This window comes from Anticarsia gemmatalis, chromosome 5 (assembly GCF_050436995.1).
Source record: "Anticarsia gemmatalis isolate Benzon Research Colony breed Stoneville strain chromosome 5, ilAntGemm2 primary, whole genome shotgun sequence".
Lineage (NCBI taxonomy): Eukaryota > Metazoa > Arthropoda > Insecta > Lepidoptera > Erebidae > Anticarsia > Anticarsia gemmatalis.
The window spans coordinates 9,559,985-9,582,238 of NC_134749.1; the positions used below are offsets into that span (position 1 = coordinate 9,559,985).

A 22,254-nucleotide genomic window follows, 5' to 3' on the forward strand; every position below is an offset into this window, starting at 1 on the left:
TGATAGAACACTGTTAATCACACCTCAATTAACGTACTGTTTTTACGCCTTTAAGATAAAAAAGTAATGAAATTCTTTGCTCTTAACTCACTGAAAATTGGTATCACATAGTATAAACTACAATATTTAGAGCCGACTTCACCTCTTAGATAAATTATCCGATAGTGGTCGAACAGCCATTAAGAAAAACTGTGAATATTTCGCTTTTAAGGATGTATAACTTTAGCTTAGTATTGTTCAGAATGTAATTTTTAATCAGTATACATTTTTTCAGTCGATCGCGTCCTAGGTTTAAATTTAAAAAGTTTGGCAATCTGCGTAAACATTTTTCTGATTTTCCCAATATATTTCAAAAGGTATTTCTGTCTTCTCCAATATAAGTATTTCAATAAGAGTTATTTCTTTGTGCATCTCGCTGATCAGTTTTTCATAATACATAATGATAGCTAGTGGTAGGAAATGACTCCTCTGTAGGTATATATAGGTATGTATTATGATTGTTAATGTTTGTACGTGTTGTCAACAGTCTCTACAAAGTGCGGCGAGACGCGCGGGCACGTCGTGTGCCAACTGCAAGACGACGACCACGACGCTCTGGCGACGCAACCAGAACGGAGAGCCGGTGTGCAACGCGTGCGGACTCTACTACAAACTACATAATGTAAGTACATTATTATATTATATTTACTTGTATAATATACCGGATTTTTCGGGAAAAGTGGGATTTTGTTAAAAATCTGGGCATCATAGAAATATTAGCTGTTATTACATACAATTTAAATGAAATAAGGATAAGACTCTTGTTAGCTTGACAGTTCCACAGTACCTATCAAGGTAATTGCATCATTTAAGAAATCAGTTGCCAAAATTAAGCAGTAATACTTAATTAAAGTTTATCTTAGTCCTTCATGCAATAACTACTATTTGCTCTCTATCACACTTCAGGGACCAACATTAAAGTCTACGTGCACTGTAAACAAAACAACCCATCTCAAAATGTAAATTAAAAATCACATTGCCTTTGTAAAATGGTTCTAATAAAGAAGAAATAACCTCGCAGTTAATCCCGGGGTCCCTAGCGATTGGCTCCCTCAGGACGAGTTGACGGTATCTTGGTGACAGATAGCCAGAGGGTCGGGACCCTAATGCGTCATAAAACCCAATACGATTGTCTCAAATGAATTACGATGTCGATACCATCGCTAAACGGTTAAACAACACTACGTTTCATACTGATAACTGTGATTAATTAATGTGTGTGGGGGATGATTTTTTCTAAATCGCTATCTGTGGTAGTAGGCTTATCATAAAGTTGTTAGATTGGTCTGATATTTTTGCTTATCTTTTACCGGGTACTGGCCTGAGCCGAAGCGGTTTAGTTCTAAATATTTTGCCCTTTGGAATTTATATAAAATCTCGTCAACAGCAAATGAGCGTGGAACGTTAGAGGCATTTTTTAAGAAGAACGGTTACATCATCTGTTAGCGTTATTCAATTAACCCTATTATATAAAGCGACGGTAGACAGTGGCAAAATTTAATGAAAAAAACATTGCGTAGAGATAGTCCACAGATAAGGTGTTACCGAACAATTTGAACAATAGTAGCGTTTTCAATATCCGGCTGCGGCATAACGAAAATAGAACCCGTTGTAGATCTAACAAGATGTTAAGATTAAATGTCAAGCAGCACTAAGTAACAGTTCTCACGACTCTCAGGGCCCCGGCGCGAAAACAATAACAACCCTCGCGCGACTCCAGCCGAACGATCCACGAAAAAAGTACAAACGTAACGCCGGAGCCAACAATGACAAAAATTAACTGTCAAAGCGACCCTTCGCCGAGGGCTCTCCACATTTTTTGCATTGAAATGTATACTTTATTGCCGAGTGCGAGTATCAGAGCAACAATGTTGTTTGCTCTAATTATTCGGAAGGAGCGACAAAGGAGCGAATGGGAGTGCCTGCTACTTCAGACGTTGAAGGCATAATGACGGGAGCACAATACGGGAATGCCAGTAGCATTGTCGAGGGCTGTGCCCGCCTCTCCATACATATTTATACCCGGCTCACTTACACATTCGCTACAGATTCCTCGTCCTTAAGACGGCGACAATATCAACGATGCAATAAATAATTTATCTTAATACATTCGCCAAAATCATGTTTAGACCGAATATATGAATAGTGATGAGGTATATTCTAATTTCGACATTAGTTGTTGACACATAAAATTGATACCCGGATAGTAATGTTACACTGCGTCGGTGTGTAGGTATTATATTGTTTATACGGCACACTAGAATAATTTAGCAGTTATTAGAATCTGCATCCATAAACATGTCTCATCAAGTTTAACACAGTTTTATGTCACAATAAATTTGATGTTATGTCGTGAGAATGAGGATTAAAAATGCCTTCGTTTATTTAAGACATCATCTGCATTTTTTATGATATCGTTTCCAAAAATACTTTGCCAAAATGTTGCTCTACTTTTGCTTCTGAGTGATATAAACGTTTAACTTAAACTGCTACCTGTATAAACGCATAATACGTATAAAGTGGTCGGAAGCCGATTGCATATGTATAGAGATTTTAAAAGCAACTTAAAGTAACAATGTGTAAATAAATACAGTATAATATTAGCCGGCCCTCGAGGCGGGCTTCGTGATCGATTTCACTCAAAAAACGCAATTCATATAACAAAGCACGAGCGTATTGTGATTCCGAGCCATCTCGAACTAACGTCACCCTCCCACGTGCAGCTCAACCATCTTGATACTTTATGCTAATATTATAATGTTCCCATCAATCGTTTTAGGATATATGATAGGTGCCATGTTTCTCAGCTTAATAGGCGAAAAAAAATCTTATATTATTATGTTCATTTTAATTTTGCGATAGCAAACTTTTAAGAAGTTGAGTAATAAACTTATAAAACATGTCATTCTCGTAAAACGTTGATGTTTTTAAACTGCACGTTTGGCGCAGTGGTTTAAGCGGTCACCTCGCCGCGACAACCGTAGCGCCGCGTGTGGTGGGTTCGAATCCCACCCGGGACATATCTTTGTGTGATGAGCACGAGTATATGTTCTGAGCCTGGTTGTGAATTTATCTATATAAGTATGTATTTAGAAGTATATAAGTATGTTTATCAGTTATTTGGTTACCATAGTACAAGCTCTGCTTAGTTTGGAATCAAATGACCGTGTGTGAATTGTCCCACTATATTTATTTATATTTATTTATTTATTTATTTATTTTACTGCATTGGTGGTTTTATTAAATAAAGTCACTTTTACTGCGGACTAAAATATCCTGGGGTATAATATCAACATCGTTCGGGCGGCGTATTATCCAAACAATGCTCAAGTGTGTTTACTCAAAATATATCCTTTAAAGGTTCTTATTGTGTGTAACTTAGCTATAAATGCCCATAACAGTTCCAATTGCCCTCATACAGACCGTATTGAAGCCGACAAGGCTCTTGTTATTCTGGTTAAAGGAGCTTTGTTTCATGTTTTTGATAAAAATATATTATTGGACTCTGATACTGTTTTGTTTGATTGATGTGGGAATTAGTTGGAACTTGAAATGTTGTAGAGTTTTGTTTTTTATATCGTGCATATTAAAATAAGTCATTCAAATGTTTATTTTGATAGAGTCTGAGAACAATTTTTATAGTAAACATTTAGAATAAGTAGCTTTAAACATTTTAGTAGTAAGTTACGATATAATAATATGTGTTTTTTGGTAATAAAAGAGCTTATTTGGCAGAGTCACACGTACATTTGGGATGTTTTCCAACACGGATGATTGGGCAGTATTTGTAGTATTAAACGGTCCCACAGGGATACACGAACTTAACTCAGTAGGTACCAATAAGTGATTGAAAATAAATTATTTATTTGGCCATCCACAATGGTCGGTTAATAGGATTACTGTACGGAGCGTGGGTTCGAGTCCCGTACCCTCCCACCGCAATATACCTTAACAAAGCGATCCGTCCGTCTGTCCGTGTAACTTTTTATAAATTTGTTTATTTAATTTATCACGCCCGTTTATACGTTACTTCCTTCGTGTTATAGCCGATTAGCTTTTTGTGGTTTGTATTCAATTTTTTTCGGTCAACCTTTTGCTCCCAATGAATTGGTATTGAGTTTTTGCGCCACTCTTCGATTGTTTTCCATTTCTTGCTCGGTTACCGACGGCATCTAATAGCTTATGTTACCAGCTTTATTTTCATATTTGAATTTGAATGACTTCAAGAGTAAATTATACACTATATTATTATATTCTTTAAATACTAATTAATTGTAATTAAAGTAGTGTTATATTCGTATCGAAACGATACATACCAAGATTTTACATCAATCCGCCTCTTAAGCAGGAGCCAATAAAACACTAAACAAATTAATAGGCTATTACACATGGGACGTTTCGTTACTAGAGCGGCACGATAAGTGCCTGCCATACAAAAGTATTGGATTACCAGTTTGTATGGAGCTAGAGAGAGAGGGCCCATAATAACAGCTCAAATGATACATTTGGAATACAATGGGGCGATCAATTCAATTTTTGAATCGAGAACGCTCTTCTAGTTTTCTTTTTTTATATCGTCTAAAGTGCTGTTTTGTTCAGCCAACATCCGAGGGAATTTGACAGTCACTGTTTTTTCACCCGTTTTTCTCTGATAAGATTTAATGTTAGGCTATGGATACAATGTGTTTTAAAGATAAGGATTAGTTCACGAGTTCGCCTACTACTTTTTTGTTCGCGAGATGTTTATTTGCCGAGTCAAGCATAGTCAAATTAAAAAAACGAAATGATCACGACGAGTCCTCGTGTAGTCGTAGAGAAATCTTAGTAAGCAGTTAATATTCAGACGCGTAATCTATGATTTAGTTCCTTGCGCTACAAGTTGGTTCGCGAAATGAAGTTTGTATTTCTGCAAGCGACTTAAGTTAATCGCAGTAAACATGCGAAAGTTGTGCTTGTTAAAATTCTCTTCGTAACCGCCAAACATCGCGGAACATGGCCACCGGCCGACGAGGCAGGCTTTTACTCGCGTGCGAGATAAAAAAGGAGGTAGGTTTAATTTACTCATTACGTTAACATTACATATTCGTCGGTGCGGCTGGCTAGCGGCCAAACGGCCGACGCGTTTGGCCGAATGTTATAATGACATCAATTTGAATATTCAACATTGAACAGCTATCCCATTTACATAAGTTCGACCGTTGAATTTTGTGGCGATGCAAATGCTATTCGCTACACTAATTGTGCTGTTCATTGTTCCAGTTAACATTTTCAATGTAAGTTCATTATACCAACTTTTAAATGTGCTTTTCCCTTTGTTCATAACATATTTGCGGATATGACATTGATTGTGACATTGTAATTTTTTGATTCCACAATTAAGGCTTTCTTGTCATTAGACTAACATTTTGTGTCGTTAATTTGAATGTTATTCTATTAATTATTTATTTTTATAGCCCTCAATATAGTCATTTATTTTAAAAAATGCCATAAATGTCAATAATATATTATCATACTAATAAATATCGGTTCGATTATAATTTCATTTTCTTAACGTTTGTGTGGATAAATTCGTGCGAAGAATTCTTTGGTACTATTAGAACATTTTTAAAGCTTTCACTAGTCGTTAATAGATAAGTTATTTGAAAAACATTCATCTATATAAGGCTAGGCCTAGTTTTCAATAAAAGAAAATGTTTATTTTTGTAAAAAAACATGTACAATTTTGCCAAAAAGTGATCACATAAAATAAAAGAAACAAAAGCGGGCGTTCGCGCAGTAGGCCGGAAAGATTTTATCTGTTGGCAATACAGAAAAAATGGCGCCCACCGGAAGTGTCCGAGCGGCGCGCGGCGCGTTACTATTTTTTTTCTTTTTTTGTTTTAAATGGCTTTTTCCCGGCAGCGTTCGACCGGAAATGCGTTTGCGTAGAACTACCTTACATTGCCGAAAAGCGTTATGTCCGATAAAGTTTATAAGTAATTTTGATTCTTGCTACTGATATATTTAGGGTTACGTATCGCTTGTGCTGTATTCAGTCATATGTTTGTACTCTTGAGGACGTGGTGAGTGTAGCGCTAAATAGGATGTTTTTATTCATGAGCCTTAAGCTCCCATTTTGTTTAGTGAGTGGGTCCCATCTGATTTACTGTCTACTTGGATATAAATTTTGTGAAAATGTGAGAATTATTCACGAAACTGTGCAATGGCAATTAAACTCTATTTAAAGTACATATTAAAAGAACTTCCACTTTAATCGTGTTCCCAGCTTTGAATGAAACGTAAATATAGCAAATAGCAAGTTAAAAGAAATCTAAGCAATAAATAAATGTAACATACAATTATGTACTTACTCAGTAGTTATCACTCTACATACAATTTGCATGGTAATCTGGGAAAGAGCGGGTTTATCATCTTCTTATTTAAAACTACAAAAGCCCGCCGAAAGATTTCTAAAGCAAAACTTTGGTGGAACTTTTAGTATGGTACAAACAAACATTTAAATATAACGGCCGTATAATTTCCATTTCTACTATTTTATGTGTATATTTAAAAAAGGAACTGAAATGGCAGCTGCACGTCAGTTGCGATCGTTCGCCCGATAATTCTGTGTCCTTCTACAAAACAATTACTGCGCCCGCGCCGGCCCGAGATTTGCGCAATGCGCAATAGTCATTGTAACGCAGCCTTTTGTCGCTTACTATTTGTAACTATCGATATTTCAACTTCTATGTATTTTTATCTGATTTCGTGTATCGATTACTGTTGTTTTCTTTTTGAATGCTACGTTTTGTTCCGGATGTTGAGGTTCTTGATATTTGAATTGCGGTTTAAACGTTCTGTTTGCCGAGTTCCGTTACATGCAAGCGACCTATTTCGTTTATTTTATACAGTTACAACATGGTTCGTTAACATTTTCAAATTAAAACTTTATTTCTGTCAAATGACACTGATATTAATTTCAGTCATGGTTTGTGCCGGTAGCTCAGGTGTGACAGCATATGACATTAATCACAAAAGTGTCCACTCGGTGAATTCCATAAAAATAGTAAAACTATTAGAGGAAAGATCGATTCTCATGATAAGTGTATGTTAGTAACGTTAACATCTTGTAATTAGGCGATGAAACGCCGAGAATGAGATGATCGTAGATCTGGCGCTCCGCCACCGTATCAGCGCCATCTAGCGTGATCTACGAGCACAGAAATAATACACACTAACCCTTACATTACTGTTTATTTTTCAAAATTACCAGTCACGAGTACTTAACAGCTTAAAAAACTAAACGATAGATACAAAACAAAGCAGATAATTAACTAACAGTCTATCAAGCGTATTAGTGTTGCACGGTTGATTGCTTCCACGAGAGATGTTCGGGCCGTTACCCCTCCAGTACATCTGTAAACATCTTCCAGATAAGCATCTGACGTTTGACACAAAGCGCGGTTGCGGGAGATACTATCTCAAAACTATCCTCCCCTCCGCACCCCCCGCCGCGCCCCCGACTTCCTCTCTCCTCTGTCTAATTATTTATTTATGTCCGCGTATCACACCATCGTTGCGCTTGAGTGCAAAACTGTGCGGGCGCGTTTACACGAATTCATATTTAGAACTTGCGTTCCGTTATCATCTAGGTGATCTCGGTGGCAGTTTCAACTGAAATTAGCGCAATGACTAAATTCTTTTGGGTCGTTTTCTAAAGAATTCGGAATGTTAATATTTAAGTGTTTCTGTTTGTGACAAACCATTGCGTTAATCTCTGTCTATTGTCCTTTTTGAAAATACAAAAGCATCCCTTTGTCAGTATTTTGCTTATTTAACAATACGATATCTTAATCCGTATCCATAAGTACTTAGCAAAGGTACTTGAAATCGTGTCTTCCAGCTACAATGTTGGCGAAACAAAATATTTGGACAATGGACACTCAAGAACGCATTAAACGTAATTACACAGCCCATTTTCTTGACCCTAAATAAAAGTTGTAGAGGAATTAATAATAATTGATAATGTTTCGTTTTACACCGGCACGCAACCGTCGGAATATAATTGGAGTAAAAAAAAACTTTATGACATCTCACTCGTACAAAGTGGCCTGGCCAAGGTGTAATTTGATTGAAAGCACCAAAAAAGTCTCGTAATCATATAATAATAAGTGGTGGAATAATTAGTGGGGGTTTAGAGCAGGTGCTAGCTGCGCACGCGCCGCCACAAGCCGCTTCACTACTGACCGAAAGACAAATGAGTATTTTACATGATATAACATAATGCTTTGAGCGATCTTTTCACATTCAATATAAAATGTTTATTACGTATAGTTAAGTTATAAAAAAGGTGCGTCTGCTTGCTTACTTTATTTGCCTAGATTACTCCTTACGGTCTGTGTTATTTTAACGATTTTAATGAAGTAAATGAAACAAAGTTGAAACAACAACAACAGTACAGTAGTGGAGTCCACAATTCAAACACCAATTAAACTTATCGTTGTGCAGTGCAACACTAGTGTTGCGCGGCAGAAGTTGTCGATAATCGAGAAGCTGTTAAACTTTGTGTCGACGTGGACAGTTACGGGTCTCGTTGGCGGGCTCGTATGAATTAGTGTAGCGTGGTAGCATCGTGAGATTTAGTGCGGACGCCGCCGGTCTCTAATTGGACCGGGTTCAGTGCCACAGGCGCGAAACATTTAAATTTATTGGTTTCCATAATTGTTTTTGAGATGTGGAGTTAGAGTTGCTTCAGTTCCTCATACACTATCTTCATTACATTGTGCTTCTATACACCTTACAATACAATATAAATGGAACTGTTTATCGCTTTTATATAACGGTATTTGCCTCGATATTTAAGTAGCTAATTATACAGATAAACAGCTCTACATTAATCGAAAGGAACAGTGATTTATTATCAGAAGTCGTATTTTTCTCAACAACTGCGCAACTATTTCTCAATCCTTATCTACTGCGTTAATAAAATGTCAGCAGAAACACACTATCAGCTTATCAAATTGGAAATTATAATTACGATTTCTGCCTCATCGATATTTTTATCAACTTGATATTTGACTTAATAGCGTTCGATAAATCCGTGTCTTAAAATATACCAGCTCAAATAAGATAAGGATTAATAGTAATGATACTTTTGTAAACCAAACGATTTAATTTTAGTAGATAGTAACACCGACAAATATAATACTATAATTGCATTTCACTGATTGTCTTGTTGAAATGATAATTACCGAGTGACATTTTAATTAAGTCCGTTTAATAACATCAATTTGATATTGAGAAATCTCATACTTTCAGGGATTTATCTTTATTTGAATCGCGTTACACATAAAATGATTGAGAGCATGGCAAAAATGAAACGTTACAATAATAACCGATGCATAAGGCCGTGTTCACACTATAAATCGTGGATGTCGATAAATTTGGCGGGTGTATAAATCGTCGTTTCAATTATCCCCTGGAGTAGCAGCTGTCGGCGCGGACTCGACTACTGCCCGGAGTATTTATTTTAATCACTTGCACATATCAAATACGACTGTGTTTTATCGACATGTCTTGAGATACATCCTTAATTATTAAATTTATTTCTTAAATACCGTGAACCTATTTCTAGCGAGGTGTTAACGTGTAAGTGCATGTTATAAATGGTTACTTTATATGGTATTATTGCAAAAATAGCTTTGTGTTTACGCTATGTGAACAATTTTTGCTAATTAAATGGTTCGCGTGATGTGTAGTGTTAAATATACGAGGTGACATGTGATTAAAGTTAGTCGCCCTATTTCTGTCTTTACGATGGTCCTTAATTGGAGTTTATATGACATAAAATTGAAACCTGTCTACGTCCGAGCGCGCATATTTAAAAACATAACACAAAACTTCAGTAAAATTAAATTTTGTTCATATTATAGTGGTTCTGTCTTTCATTAGACTATGACGACGTAAAATGGATAAAAAATGGTCGAACACAGTTTGATAGCGCAGAAAACTTCCTATGTAGAGTTGATAATATTTGGAATGTAATCTAAAACATTATCTAAAGAATCTAGAGACCAGTTTTGTCGTCACCCGTTGTATTGACCTCTTCTCAAATCAATCTATAATCTAGTCCTAAGCAAGTTTTTACAACTAAAATATGTATCTTTTATGAGCAATATTTCTCACACACGTGATACATGATCACGTATATGTCTGTATCCCCTTAGTTTTCAGTAGCTTGCGCAGGCGCCGGCACGCTCGATTGCTTGTCTCGCTAACTATGCGGAACTAATTCCTTAGAGACATTACCACAATATTACTGCAGCCGCTTTTTATCATTACACACGTCAACAAAATATCTCTTAATGAATTATGTTATTGCTCCCGAAATAGATTTTAAGGTTTACCCTTTATGTGATAGTTCATTGATTTTAGTTGATCCGTAGTTAATGGGTCCTTTTTAAAAAGCCGGCTGCCGACTAATGTTCTAATTAGGCTTAGCAATATGGCTTAGCTGTATGCTCTACAGATTATTCTACTCGCATACAGTTGAAGTAGTCCCTTGTACAATAATTAATTAATAATTTTCATACCCGTAGTTAACTGTCCTAATAGACACAACCTTCTCAATTGCAAGGAGTATGAATCAATATAGGACTAGTTTTAAAGAACATTTACATCCGAACTCGAACCATGATGAACATTCTATCCAACAAAGAAAAGTGGATACCACAAAACTTTCTAATTACAATATTTTTAAACTTTTTTAAAACAGACAGTGTTATAGATACATGTGCAAAATGCTACATATTCCGGGTAGCGTCTGTGTGGGCCCACATTCGCAGGCGTCGGCCGCGCGCAATTGACATCACTTGTTTGTTTGTCTGCCACGCCACATCTCCACTCGAAAGCTTTTAATTACTACTTTCAACGCTCACATTTGTTAAGACATATTTCTTGAAATCGCTTATTTGTGTAGTATAACGACACCTACTAACATGATTCGCTTTTTACTAACCCGTTTCGTGACATATTCAAACTTTAAGTCAGACATGACAAAAATAGATAATATGCTAAATCAGTTCTACTCATAGTCAGCCGCGCTCACGGGTTGGCAAACGATCTGTGGTTTAAGCAACCATAGGTTAAGTAACCGCATAGTGGTATTTGAACTTAAAGTCTCCGTGCTTCAGAGAGCAGTTAAAAAGTCGGTTCCGATGGTTATCAATTAAAATAACAGTCGTTAAGCCATTACTTTGATATTAGGTTGACCACTAACCGTACGATAAAATAAAATAAAAAGCTAATCTGAATCGTAACTCTTATCTATTTCGGTCGCATGGTAACATTATCTATAAAATCTTCTAAAATAGTCGCAAATTTTGTATAATAAAGCTTTCTATTTGTGAAATAGGTGTTGGATATAACATACAGTTATCAAGATAAAAGCGAGTTATTGCTAAGTTGTTAATATCCTCCGCCAAGATAGCCTTCCTTGAAACGATCAGTTTAGCGAGAAGTAGCTGAGAACATGTTACTGATTATGCCTTGATTACTTCTTGTTATAATTAACACACAGATCTACATGATATCTTACACCATACGATTATAACACGGCTCTTGAATTAGTTGACATTTTGACAGTTGTCTAATAACTGTGACTATATTTGGAAAAGTATGCAAGAGTTGACAAGCGTGACTTACTGTTATTCAAGGCTTACTAGTCGTTTTATGTTTAAAAGTTGCTATAAAACGAAAATGTTTAGGTTTTATTGCTGTAGAATTTTGTATTTAGTACAGCTGAAACTAAACAAGTATACAAAATTAAATATACCTACATACAAAAGGCCAATACATCTCAACAAATAAAATTAAAATGTTAATTGTCAGACATTCGTAGCGGAATAAGCCAGTGGTCGCATAGCTTTAAATCTCTCTCAGACATCGAGCTCGTAAAATTACGCTTGTAAGAAATAAATGTGCAAAAATCAAACGCGCGTGCCCCACGCGACACGTAACGCACTGCCAATTAAATTATATACCACAGGTTAACCACTGGTGAATTCTTTACACTTCAGACTGTCAGAATTCTTTAACATTTTTGTTTATTTAATATATCTGTTAAGGTTTTTCTTGAGCTGCCATCTTTGTTTTAGATTGTTACGTGTTATGCTATAGTATAGGTGAATCGATGTCTTCTGCATACAGATTACCACTACAACTTTCTATAATTTTAAAGAAAAGTTACATAAAGCGAAATTGTCATATTTTGTTGTACGATTTCGTTAACAACTACCGTAATCTTAAACAGCACGAAATCTTAAATCACGATCGATGAAAGTTATAATACCACATTAAATTTGATCCAAATAAAATAAAATGTATGACTCTCACACTTTCCCAAGACTGTTATCGCGTCATTTTTTAAATACAAGCATACTTATTCATTTCGCGACTTATTTAAGCTCGCCGTCACATTGTGCCGATCGTAAATTTGTATAAAAACACTTTCTCTCCCACTTCGGAACTGTCAAACGTTGCTCTCACAATTCACACGTTGCAAAAATGCAGCCCGAACGGTTACTTCTTACACTCCATAATGAGTTGAAATATAAAACGCGAGTGAAAAACTCGCACGCGATGCTTAAGGTGTCGCCAACTCGCGGCAAATTAATAAGACAATGCATTGGAATGGCTGTGTATTATTTATTGTTTGGCTAACACTATATGACGTGACAATAGCATTTCTACCGGAGCTTTTTGCTGAACATATTTATCGCGAGCTAAATGCTTCCATATCGAATGGCAGTACTTAAATCAAAGTGCTTTTAAGTTTGAAGTTGAAAGCTCTTTTTAATGGTGCTTCTTGGTGAACGGAGTGAGGAAGAGTGAGTGGTGTGATTGAAAAGGAAAAAATTAAATTAGTTTATGCAGTCGTAGACGTTGTCGCCTTAACGATCTTAAGTGGAGTGTCACTAATAAGTCCGCTAAACGATACGGACAGTCAGTGCGCATAACTACTGAAAAGATTTTTTTATCACTGCCATTGGATTGACACCTGTCTTGTGTTTAATTGCGAACTTTCATGCGGCAAATGGCCGTTCAGCATGCTACTTTTAAATCGCGAGATTATTTAAATTGTTTGTAGATATGATTTGAATGTAGCATACTTATGGCTTCTAGTGGCTTATGCAACAGTTTTTTGAGGTTATATGAACGGCACTTTTCAAACAATACATAATTGAAAATGTAATGCGGTTTTGTATCTAATTGTTTTTATGTCTATACAAGTAGATGGATAATTGCAATATTAATAATACATTTACTACAAACATTTCTACGAAAAGTTAACACGGCACGAACTACAAGTATAGTGTAACTACACTAGCTACAACCTCTGTGTACGTTATTCGGTAAACATTGACAAAGCGTATTTCAGACAAAAACTAAACTCACACCAGGTAATAACACTATCGATTACAATACAGCAATTTAATACTTTTTGCTCCATAATACGTGTAAAGTTTTTTCTCTTTAATTGGTGATAATAGTTTCGCTAAGCTGCTGTTAAAATTTTTATTGGATCTTTATCTATCGATTTACGCATTGTCTTGTGTAAAAATGACAGGTTGTCTTGTCTTTGTAGCTATTAATAGAGTCTAGTGACACCCTCATGCTATTTACAGTTGATATTCAAGTTAATATATACTAAACGATACTTGGGTTCATAAAAACTGATCAATATCAATTTAATCGGATGTCCTAACAGCTTAAACACATCTAGATCGAAGATACATGTTTACAGCGCTTTGTTTTCGACAAAAACGTGTCGTTTTATAGAACACCACGGTTTTACTGCTTCACGATTGGTTCGCAGTTCGACGTTCCGTTTCATTACAATATTTATGTCCAATAAAAGGTACGTTCGCAGTTTTCCAACAATTAACGACATAATAAAGCTTTCTAGCGGTTGGAAAAATTACAGCGAGGGGCCGTGAGCAACATTTTCCATGGCATTGTGGTATGAGCCTGTTATTTTCCCATTTGAGCGGTTTTATGGCTGTGTTTGTGCAGATGAGCGCAGATAGCGTAATAAGCGCACTCTCCGTCCTAGAAACGTAACGCAATTATTTGCACGCACAACGAGACGCAATACGCGTTTTCTGCGCGAATATTTCGCTTTGTCACGACACTATTGCGCGGTTTTTTTCTAACGGTATCATACCCTGTGCGAAGTTAGCAGGTAATGGAATGCGTGCAGTTTTAAAAAAAGGTCTTGTTTCGCAGTTTGATTGCGTAAATTAGTGCACGTATGACTGTATGGTATAAATGCACCATTGTTGGTAGTTAGTTTTATTTTATATTATTTATATTAGTACTCATAACAGACAACAGGATGTTGGCATTTTGATATGAATACTAAAAATATAGCACCATATTCACAATTTACTTTATCAAAAGGATTTAAAAAGTTCTCATGATTGATCTCCTAATAAACGTGACTTTCGACCTACCGACCTTTTATAATTACATTTTTATCAACATAATCTGAAACAGTCATATATCAAGTAGAAATCGGAACCTACAATTCAGTTCATAGTTTATTCAGGATAGCGTGCTGTGGCGATATTACATTGACATCCAGATGCATGTAGCGGTGCATGCGAGCGATGGAATACTAACCCTGAACTGTGGCACGAAACATCAGAACAGTAATTTACAATTATATGTTTATTTTATATTGGACTCGACTCGATTTAGTGCGCATAAGTTTTGCTGTACAAAATTCAAATGTAAACTTTGAAATTTGATTTTACTGTCGAGGTTGCGTAACGATAAAGATTTTTCTATGAAAATATAGCTGAGTTATAGCCTTTTTATGATAAACGTTTTATTTTATTGAAGCTAGAACAATCACATTCTATTTCTTGAAATTACATGAGAAATGAGATATTACCGTTTTATTTTCATCATTTTGATTATCAACAGTTAATTGGATTGACAATTTTATACCAAAATCTAGTAATAAACGCAAAAAGGTTAACAACACTATAGGTTAAAGTTATGCCTAATTAACTGTACGCTCAAAGCAGCAGTCAAATACAACACCGCGGTTAAGAACATTAAATCACTTAGCTAGCTCGTATCGTGTAACCTAAAAGGAAACACAATAATATTTCCTGACTTTTCCACTATAAAGCTTCTAAATTCCCCATTTATTTGAACGTAGGCGTTTCCATCAAAGGAAGTACCATTTTATAGGGATAAAAACTATTTAGACGTTTTTTACGTTTTTGGATGGATGGCAAAAGAAATGTCGGGGTTCTTTGGAAGTCGATTTTCTTTTCTTTTTAAAAGATACTATTTTTCATCCCACCTTACTCCTCCACCCAGGTTTTAGCTTTGATAAATTTTCTTAGATTTTATTGATTTTTAAGGGCTTCAAAACGAGAACTACACTTTTGATTAACCAAAGATTTATTATAATCGTCACAGCTGTCTGTATAATCTACATACTTTGGCATAATAATATAATAATAATATAAACTCGCTATTATAGCAAAAAAGAAGTAAAAAAATATTTCTTTACGGAACATAGAGTCAACTCCCCACACACTACCCTGCCCGCATCACTAGCTCAGAGTGTTCTAAGACCATGTGTCGTAGGCCGTAAGCGGATTCATTGCCGTACTGCGGACGTAATTATGGCCACTCTGTGGAAACTATGTACGTCAGGCTGGCCCGGCCCCATGGAATTTAATAATGAGATTGTTATCAATCCAATGTACCCGGGTATACTAATATATGTAACACCTTCATTTTCAATGTAACTCTTTTTAAAAGAAATTACGTGCACTTCTTAGTGGCCGGGCCAGCCTGACGTTTTCAGCCCGGCCACCTTGTTTCCCACTAATCTACAAAAAATACTGGCAATATTGTGCTACAGATGATATGTACCCTATAATTTATGCATATGTCACACAAAATCGAATCCTAAAATGCAATAGCATACGAAATATTAGCGGTTGCAGGTGGCCGGGCTGAAATTATTTCGTTAATATAAAACAGTAAAACTGCAACACCTACCAAAAACTAATACCAGTACATAATGAGATATAGAGATATAGAATACATGTAACGCTTTCATTTTAAATTATAATACATATTTAGAAAGAATAATCACTTGAAATTATATTTCAGCCCGGCCACCTAAAAGCGGTAATATTCCCTAAAATCTTATGCCAATTTGTACAGTAAAACCTGATACAGCTATGAAATGAAAGTAACATTCGTTTCGTTTTAGTCGTATACCTTTAAGCCTTCTGTTTGACTAGATTATCAAAATCTGAGAAACTTGCCGAAGAGTGACTATCATTTATTAACTAATTTCAGGACATTTGGTTTGTTGAGTGAAACAAAATTGGTAATTGTCATATTTTTTTAATAATCATTTTTGAAATTAGTTAGACAACATTTGTACTTATATTAATTAGGTACTATAACAATTGTTAATTATAAATAATGTAAAAAAAGGTTTTTGTCATTGATAATAACACAGTTATCAAAAAATTATAGTAATATCAATATTACCTTAACATCGAACATTCATTCATTCAGAATATTAGAAGATAATTTTTGGTTAAATACTTATTATACCTTGGTAAAAAATCACAGATTTTCATAATGATTTTTACATCAACTTTGAATTTAAAGTTTTGAAAACTTTCAATTAAAATTATGCTAATATAATTATTACAACAATGGAGAATGTTAACATATTTTGATAATTAGCACTCCATATTCTCTGTTAAAAATAAAAAATACTAGTGAAAGAATTACTTCGATACGTCAATTAGTTTCTGATTTATAAGTAAAACAAGTTGTAACCGTCAATTTGCGTGTGACGTCATTGTACACCACACTCAGTCTAGCTCACACGGTCCTTAATAATAATATTTACTATTATTACACTATAAATGTAATAAGGGGACAAATACACAACAAAATACTGCATAAGCTATTACATCTACGGTTGGAGACTTGATATTAAGCGGGACGCGGCTCGCGCAGCACGGTGTAATATGACGTCACGCTGTTAGCGGGACTTGATATTTTTCGAAACTTTGAATGCTTGTAAAATAAAAACTACTTGGTATTTTTGACTAAAACAAAAACTAGTTTGCATGTACATGTACCGGCTTTACTGAGTCAAAATTTGAAGCGATTTGACATACCTAGTAACATTCTCCATTCTTAAATAAAGAGAGAACCATAGTTCTTTCAGTGGCAGCTAATGGAAATATAGCTATGTAGTATATATAATTTAACATACCTAATATTAAAATCACAGCTAAAAATCACAATGTTAACTTGTATAATTAAACGTATGCTAATATAATAATCATTGCTAGCCTATATCTGGCATTTGTACTATAAGTATTTTGACTAATTCAAATTTAAATATATTGCTTATTAGAATCGTTAAAAACGTACTAATCACTTGATTATGTTATTTAATCAAGCTAAAATGTACGTCAAGGAATGTAAAAATATTAAATCCAAATTACTTTTTTTAACACTAGACTGTAAATCGTCATAACACATCCACAGATCTTGATTAAATAAATGGCATTTATAATGTCCTAGATTTTCCCCCAATACTACATATTCAATAGCACCTACAATCACATAAATATTAGTTCTAACTTTGATAGATAAAGGTATATCGTTCAATATTATTTGATCTGTTCCATTTAAATCAAAAGATATAATATTCTTTACATTATAGCTGGACAAAACAGTGCCCGGGCAATCGTGTTCATAATCCTTCGAAATAACGTCTATACAAATTGAGTCTTCTAGGGCTGATATTCCAAATGTTTTAATTACGTTCATATTAATGGGTAAAAATGGTACTGTTCTTTGAAGTTGAAATGCACATTTTTCTTCGGTACATATTTTTGTAAATAGAGCGCTATAAAATAATTCTAAAATCATTTGTTCAAACAAATTTGCATAATTTTAATTGAAAGTTTTCAAAACTTTAAATTCAAAGTTGATGTAAAAATCATTATGAAAATCTGTGATTTTTTACCAAGGTATAATAAGTATTTAACCAAAAATTATCTTCTAATATTCTGAATGAATGAATGTTCGATGTTAAGGTAATATTGATATTACTATAATTTTTTGATAACTGTGTTATTATCAATGACAAAAACCTTTTTTTACATTATTTATAATTAACAATTGTTATAGTACCTAATTAATATAAGTACAAATGTTGTCTAACTAATTTCAAAAATGATTATTAAAAAAATATGACAATTACCAATTTTGTTTCACTCAACAAACCAAATGTCCTGAAATTAGTTAATAAATGATAGTCACTCTTCGGCAAGTTTCTCAGATTTTGATAATCTAGTCAAACAGAAGGCTTAAAGGTATACGACTAAAACGAAACGAATGTTACTTTCATTTCATAGCTGTATCAGGTTTTACTGTACAAATTGGCATAAGATTTTAGGGAATATTACCGCTTTTAGGTGGCCGGGCTGAAATATAATTTCAAGTGATTATTCTTTCTAAATATGTATTATAATTTAAAATGAAAGCGTTACATGTATTCTATATCTCTATATCTCATTATGTACTGGTATTAGTTTTTGGTAGGTGTTGCAGTTTTACTGTTTTATATTAACGAAATAATTTCAGCCCGGCCACCTGCAACCGCTAATATTTCGTATGCTATTGCATTTTAGGATTCGATTTTGTGTGACATATGCATAAATTATAGGGTACATATCATCTGTAGCACAATATTGCCAGTATTTTTTGTAGATTAGTGGGAAACAAGGTGGCCGGGCTGAAAACGTCAGGCTGGCCCGGCCACTAAGAAGTGCACGTAATTTCTTTTAAAAAGAGTTACATTGAAAATGAAGGTGTTACATATATTAGTATACCCGGGTACATTGGATTGATAACAATCTCATTATTAAATTCCATGGGGCCGGGCCAGCCTGACGTACATTGGAAACTTTGTGTACGGGGAGCGAATAATAAACAGAATTACAAGGAACTTGCTCGCGGAAAAAATGAATAAGGAAGTTTTGCATTGTGATCATTTTACTTCTAGTGTAATACAATGTATGGATATGTACATCTTTTGGTAGAAGAAAGATGAACAACTGTAAAAGTATATGACCAAAATGAATCAAAATATAGGATAATTTTCTAATATACCTACAACGATATGTTTCCTTTTAAACGGGTTTTTTGGTCTTGGTGAACATCTCCTAAGAGCCTGCTGGGGATAGATTTTTCTCTTGTACAAATGCAAGTAACATAAATTAAGATACGTAGTAGCCAATAATTGATAGTTATAATATATTATCAAAGAAACAGAGATTTGTGTTATCACGTCAGCCACGTAAGGAATCATAAAGCGATTATATTCTTCGTAATCTGTCGCATAACACGTATGAAGGTAGATTAACAAGCTTCCATACATAGTCACACACACCCTATAATATCATATGCCTAACTAAATACAGCGACGGGAGTGAGTACAGCCAAGATGTAATTAACCTGACATAATGGCCAGTTATTAAGCAATTTCTGCGCAAACATGGCGGGCGTCTTGTCAGCTCTATATACACTATGTCTTCGTTCTTCCGCAACCACCTATGGTCAAACGCTGTTATCCTTTGATGGTAGTGTTTTGCATACTAAGTGACCACTATTGTATAGCAACCTTCATTGATCTGTGTGTGTTCGATTCGATTCGAGAAATTCGAAATTTCGAAAACGATTCAAGATATATTGACCATTAAGAAAATTCGCAATGGTGTTTAAAAATGTCTGGCGCATAATCAGTCAGTTTATGTTGTTATGTTGGCTCTGAGATCAAGTTACTAATTACTTTTATATTTATTTATTCATTAATGCTTATTGCAGCAAACTAAAACACATAACACGCAGATCGTTATCAATCAGTTACATCAAGGATTATGCCAAACTAATTTACATCTCGCAGACTATTCTAATTCCACTCGTATTTTATGATATAGCTATTAAAATGAAGAACGTAACTTTCTAACAAGGAACTAATTTGCGGATAATTCATACGGAAAAACAAAAACTACCAGACCGTTTTACGGGCGCGCAGCGAGTATGAAATTATAAAAATATAAGTAGCAAAGGCTTTGCAATGACCTAATTTGGTTGCAGTCTAAATCTGCCGGCATGTGCAGTGATGTTAATGCATTTTATATTGGTTCAATTGAGAGGAGCGACGGCGCGGTATGCGCGATGTGTGGGCGATTCGCGGGAACGCATTAGGGACGCCGGGAACTGGCACGCACCGAACTACGCAGTACTTTAGCTACAGATTAATGAAGTTTTATCACTTGACGTCTGGAGAAATTGGACTTTGTTCGTCCCTTATATTTGTTTATCCTTTTATGCAGTTCTTAATAGACTAAACAATAGCCAACTTCATTCCTGACTGCAGTTTTTCACAATATTTATATGTGTATAAGGGTATAAGGCGTAGGCTGTATCTTTCTCGTCCTTATGGTGTAAGTAAAATCAGTGTAAGATCTCCAAAAACAAACAGAAACAAGGGCAGGTCATGCGCATGGGCTGCGTCGGGCGGCGCAGCGTTGGCGCAATGCAATCGTGCGTTTAGGGCCCACATGCCGCCGCCAAGTTCCCTGGAAGGCGATGAATAACTCATTGTCCGTCCGTCCGTCCGACTTCGTGACGCACGCTTCTTAGAAGCGACACGATGCAAAGCAGAAAGTGACCGAGATAGCTGACCCGAGAATTTTGGCAAACAAATTGCACATTTATGGAAAAACTTATGAGTCTTATCTGATGTTGACAGCACGTTGGATAGGCCGTTTCTAGGATTATCATAATCACAGACCAATTTATTATTGTCTTTATTGTTTACGACGATATAAACAAACACGATCCGATTCCGAGCACAAGCGCATTGTTTTGCTGCTCATAAATGTTAACGTGATCCCGATTTCGCCAGGTCAATGTTAAGGACACCCGAGTTAGTAGACAGGAAACCCGCTGACCATATATTTGGAGGACCTTAACCTCATAACTCGCGTCACCGCAGTTTCCCACCGGCCGCTAACGAAATACAGACACAAAGTGCATCGGTGCAATAATTAGGATGCACGGTGTGACTCCGCGCCGTCGGCATCGGACACCAAACAGCTGAATATTCGCACACGACTATTGTGATACCATTTTATGGTTTCGGCCTCCCTTTATACTCCGTAGTTAGCATTCTAAATTGGTGCCGCAGACGTTTTTTCATACCGCTAAATGTCGTGTCACAGTCATAAAATGGAATACGGCCGGTTAGCAAAAATTGTGTGATTCAACATGGAACAATTACGATTTATATTGTGATGTTTCAATTATGAGAAATATTATATTCAGTGTGTATAATTTGGTCGATACGTGATGCGCTTGTTAAGATATCCTAGTTGCTTTGTTTTATTTAAATGATGCTCGTTCAAGTCATAATGTAATTCTCATTCAATTATGGGTAATGAGATATGTCCGTTGTTTTGTTGTAGGTACGTCTTTATTGCTAGATTCTTTGTTAATTTATTACTGTCGGTCTCGATTTTACATGTTCTGCTGTGTGACCTTTACGCTTTAAATAGAATGGTATTAAGTATTGTATTTGTTTGTTAACAGGTAAACCGGCCGCTCACGATGAAGAAGGAAGGTATCCAGACGAGGAACCGCAAGCTGAGCAGTAAAAGTAAGAAGAAGAAGGGCGGCATGGGCATGGGGGGTGGTGGTGCATGCGCGCTTGCGCTCGGCGGCGTCATGGGAGACATGATCAAGCCGCTCGGAGACGCTACTAAAGGCTTTGGAGGCTCGGCCTTCCCCTCTGCTATGGACTTCGGTAAGTCCACACTAATATTCTATCCCACTCTTTCTTTTCACAACTTCTAACTAGCTGTCTGTTTGCTTGTTAAAAACGTTATTAACATAAATCATTTTCATTCACGATGGGTTTCATATCTAAAGAAAATCGGTTGATTTATGCACACAAAGTCTTCACTTCACAAAAAAAACTATACGTTAAATCAAAACAGTTCTAGGGTAGTAAAGTCCGGTTTTAGACATACATAAGTCTTCCCAGACCTGCATGCTGACGGGTTAATTTGGCTCCCATATGAGCTTTCTCTTCATCTTAGA

At 35.6% G+C, this 22,254-nt stretch overlaps 1 protein-coding gene across 4 annotated transcripts in view; it reads left to right on the plus strand.

Annotated features, from left to right (window-relative positions):
• The window catches only part of grn (GATA binding protein grain), a 97,529-nt gene that overhangs the window by 70,873 nt on the left and 4,402 nt on the right, over window positions 1-22,254 (plus strand). For all 4 annotated transcript variants that reach the window (XM_076114702.1, XM_076114705.1, XM_076114706.1 and 1 more), the window contains exons 5-6: window positions 527-661; window positions 21,745-21,958. In XM_076114702.1, the coding sequence (XP_075970817.1) occupies window positions 527-661; window positions 21,745-21,958 (349 nt within the window). The remainder of the gene's footprint in view (window positions 1-526; window positions 662-21,744; window positions 21,959-22,254) is intronic.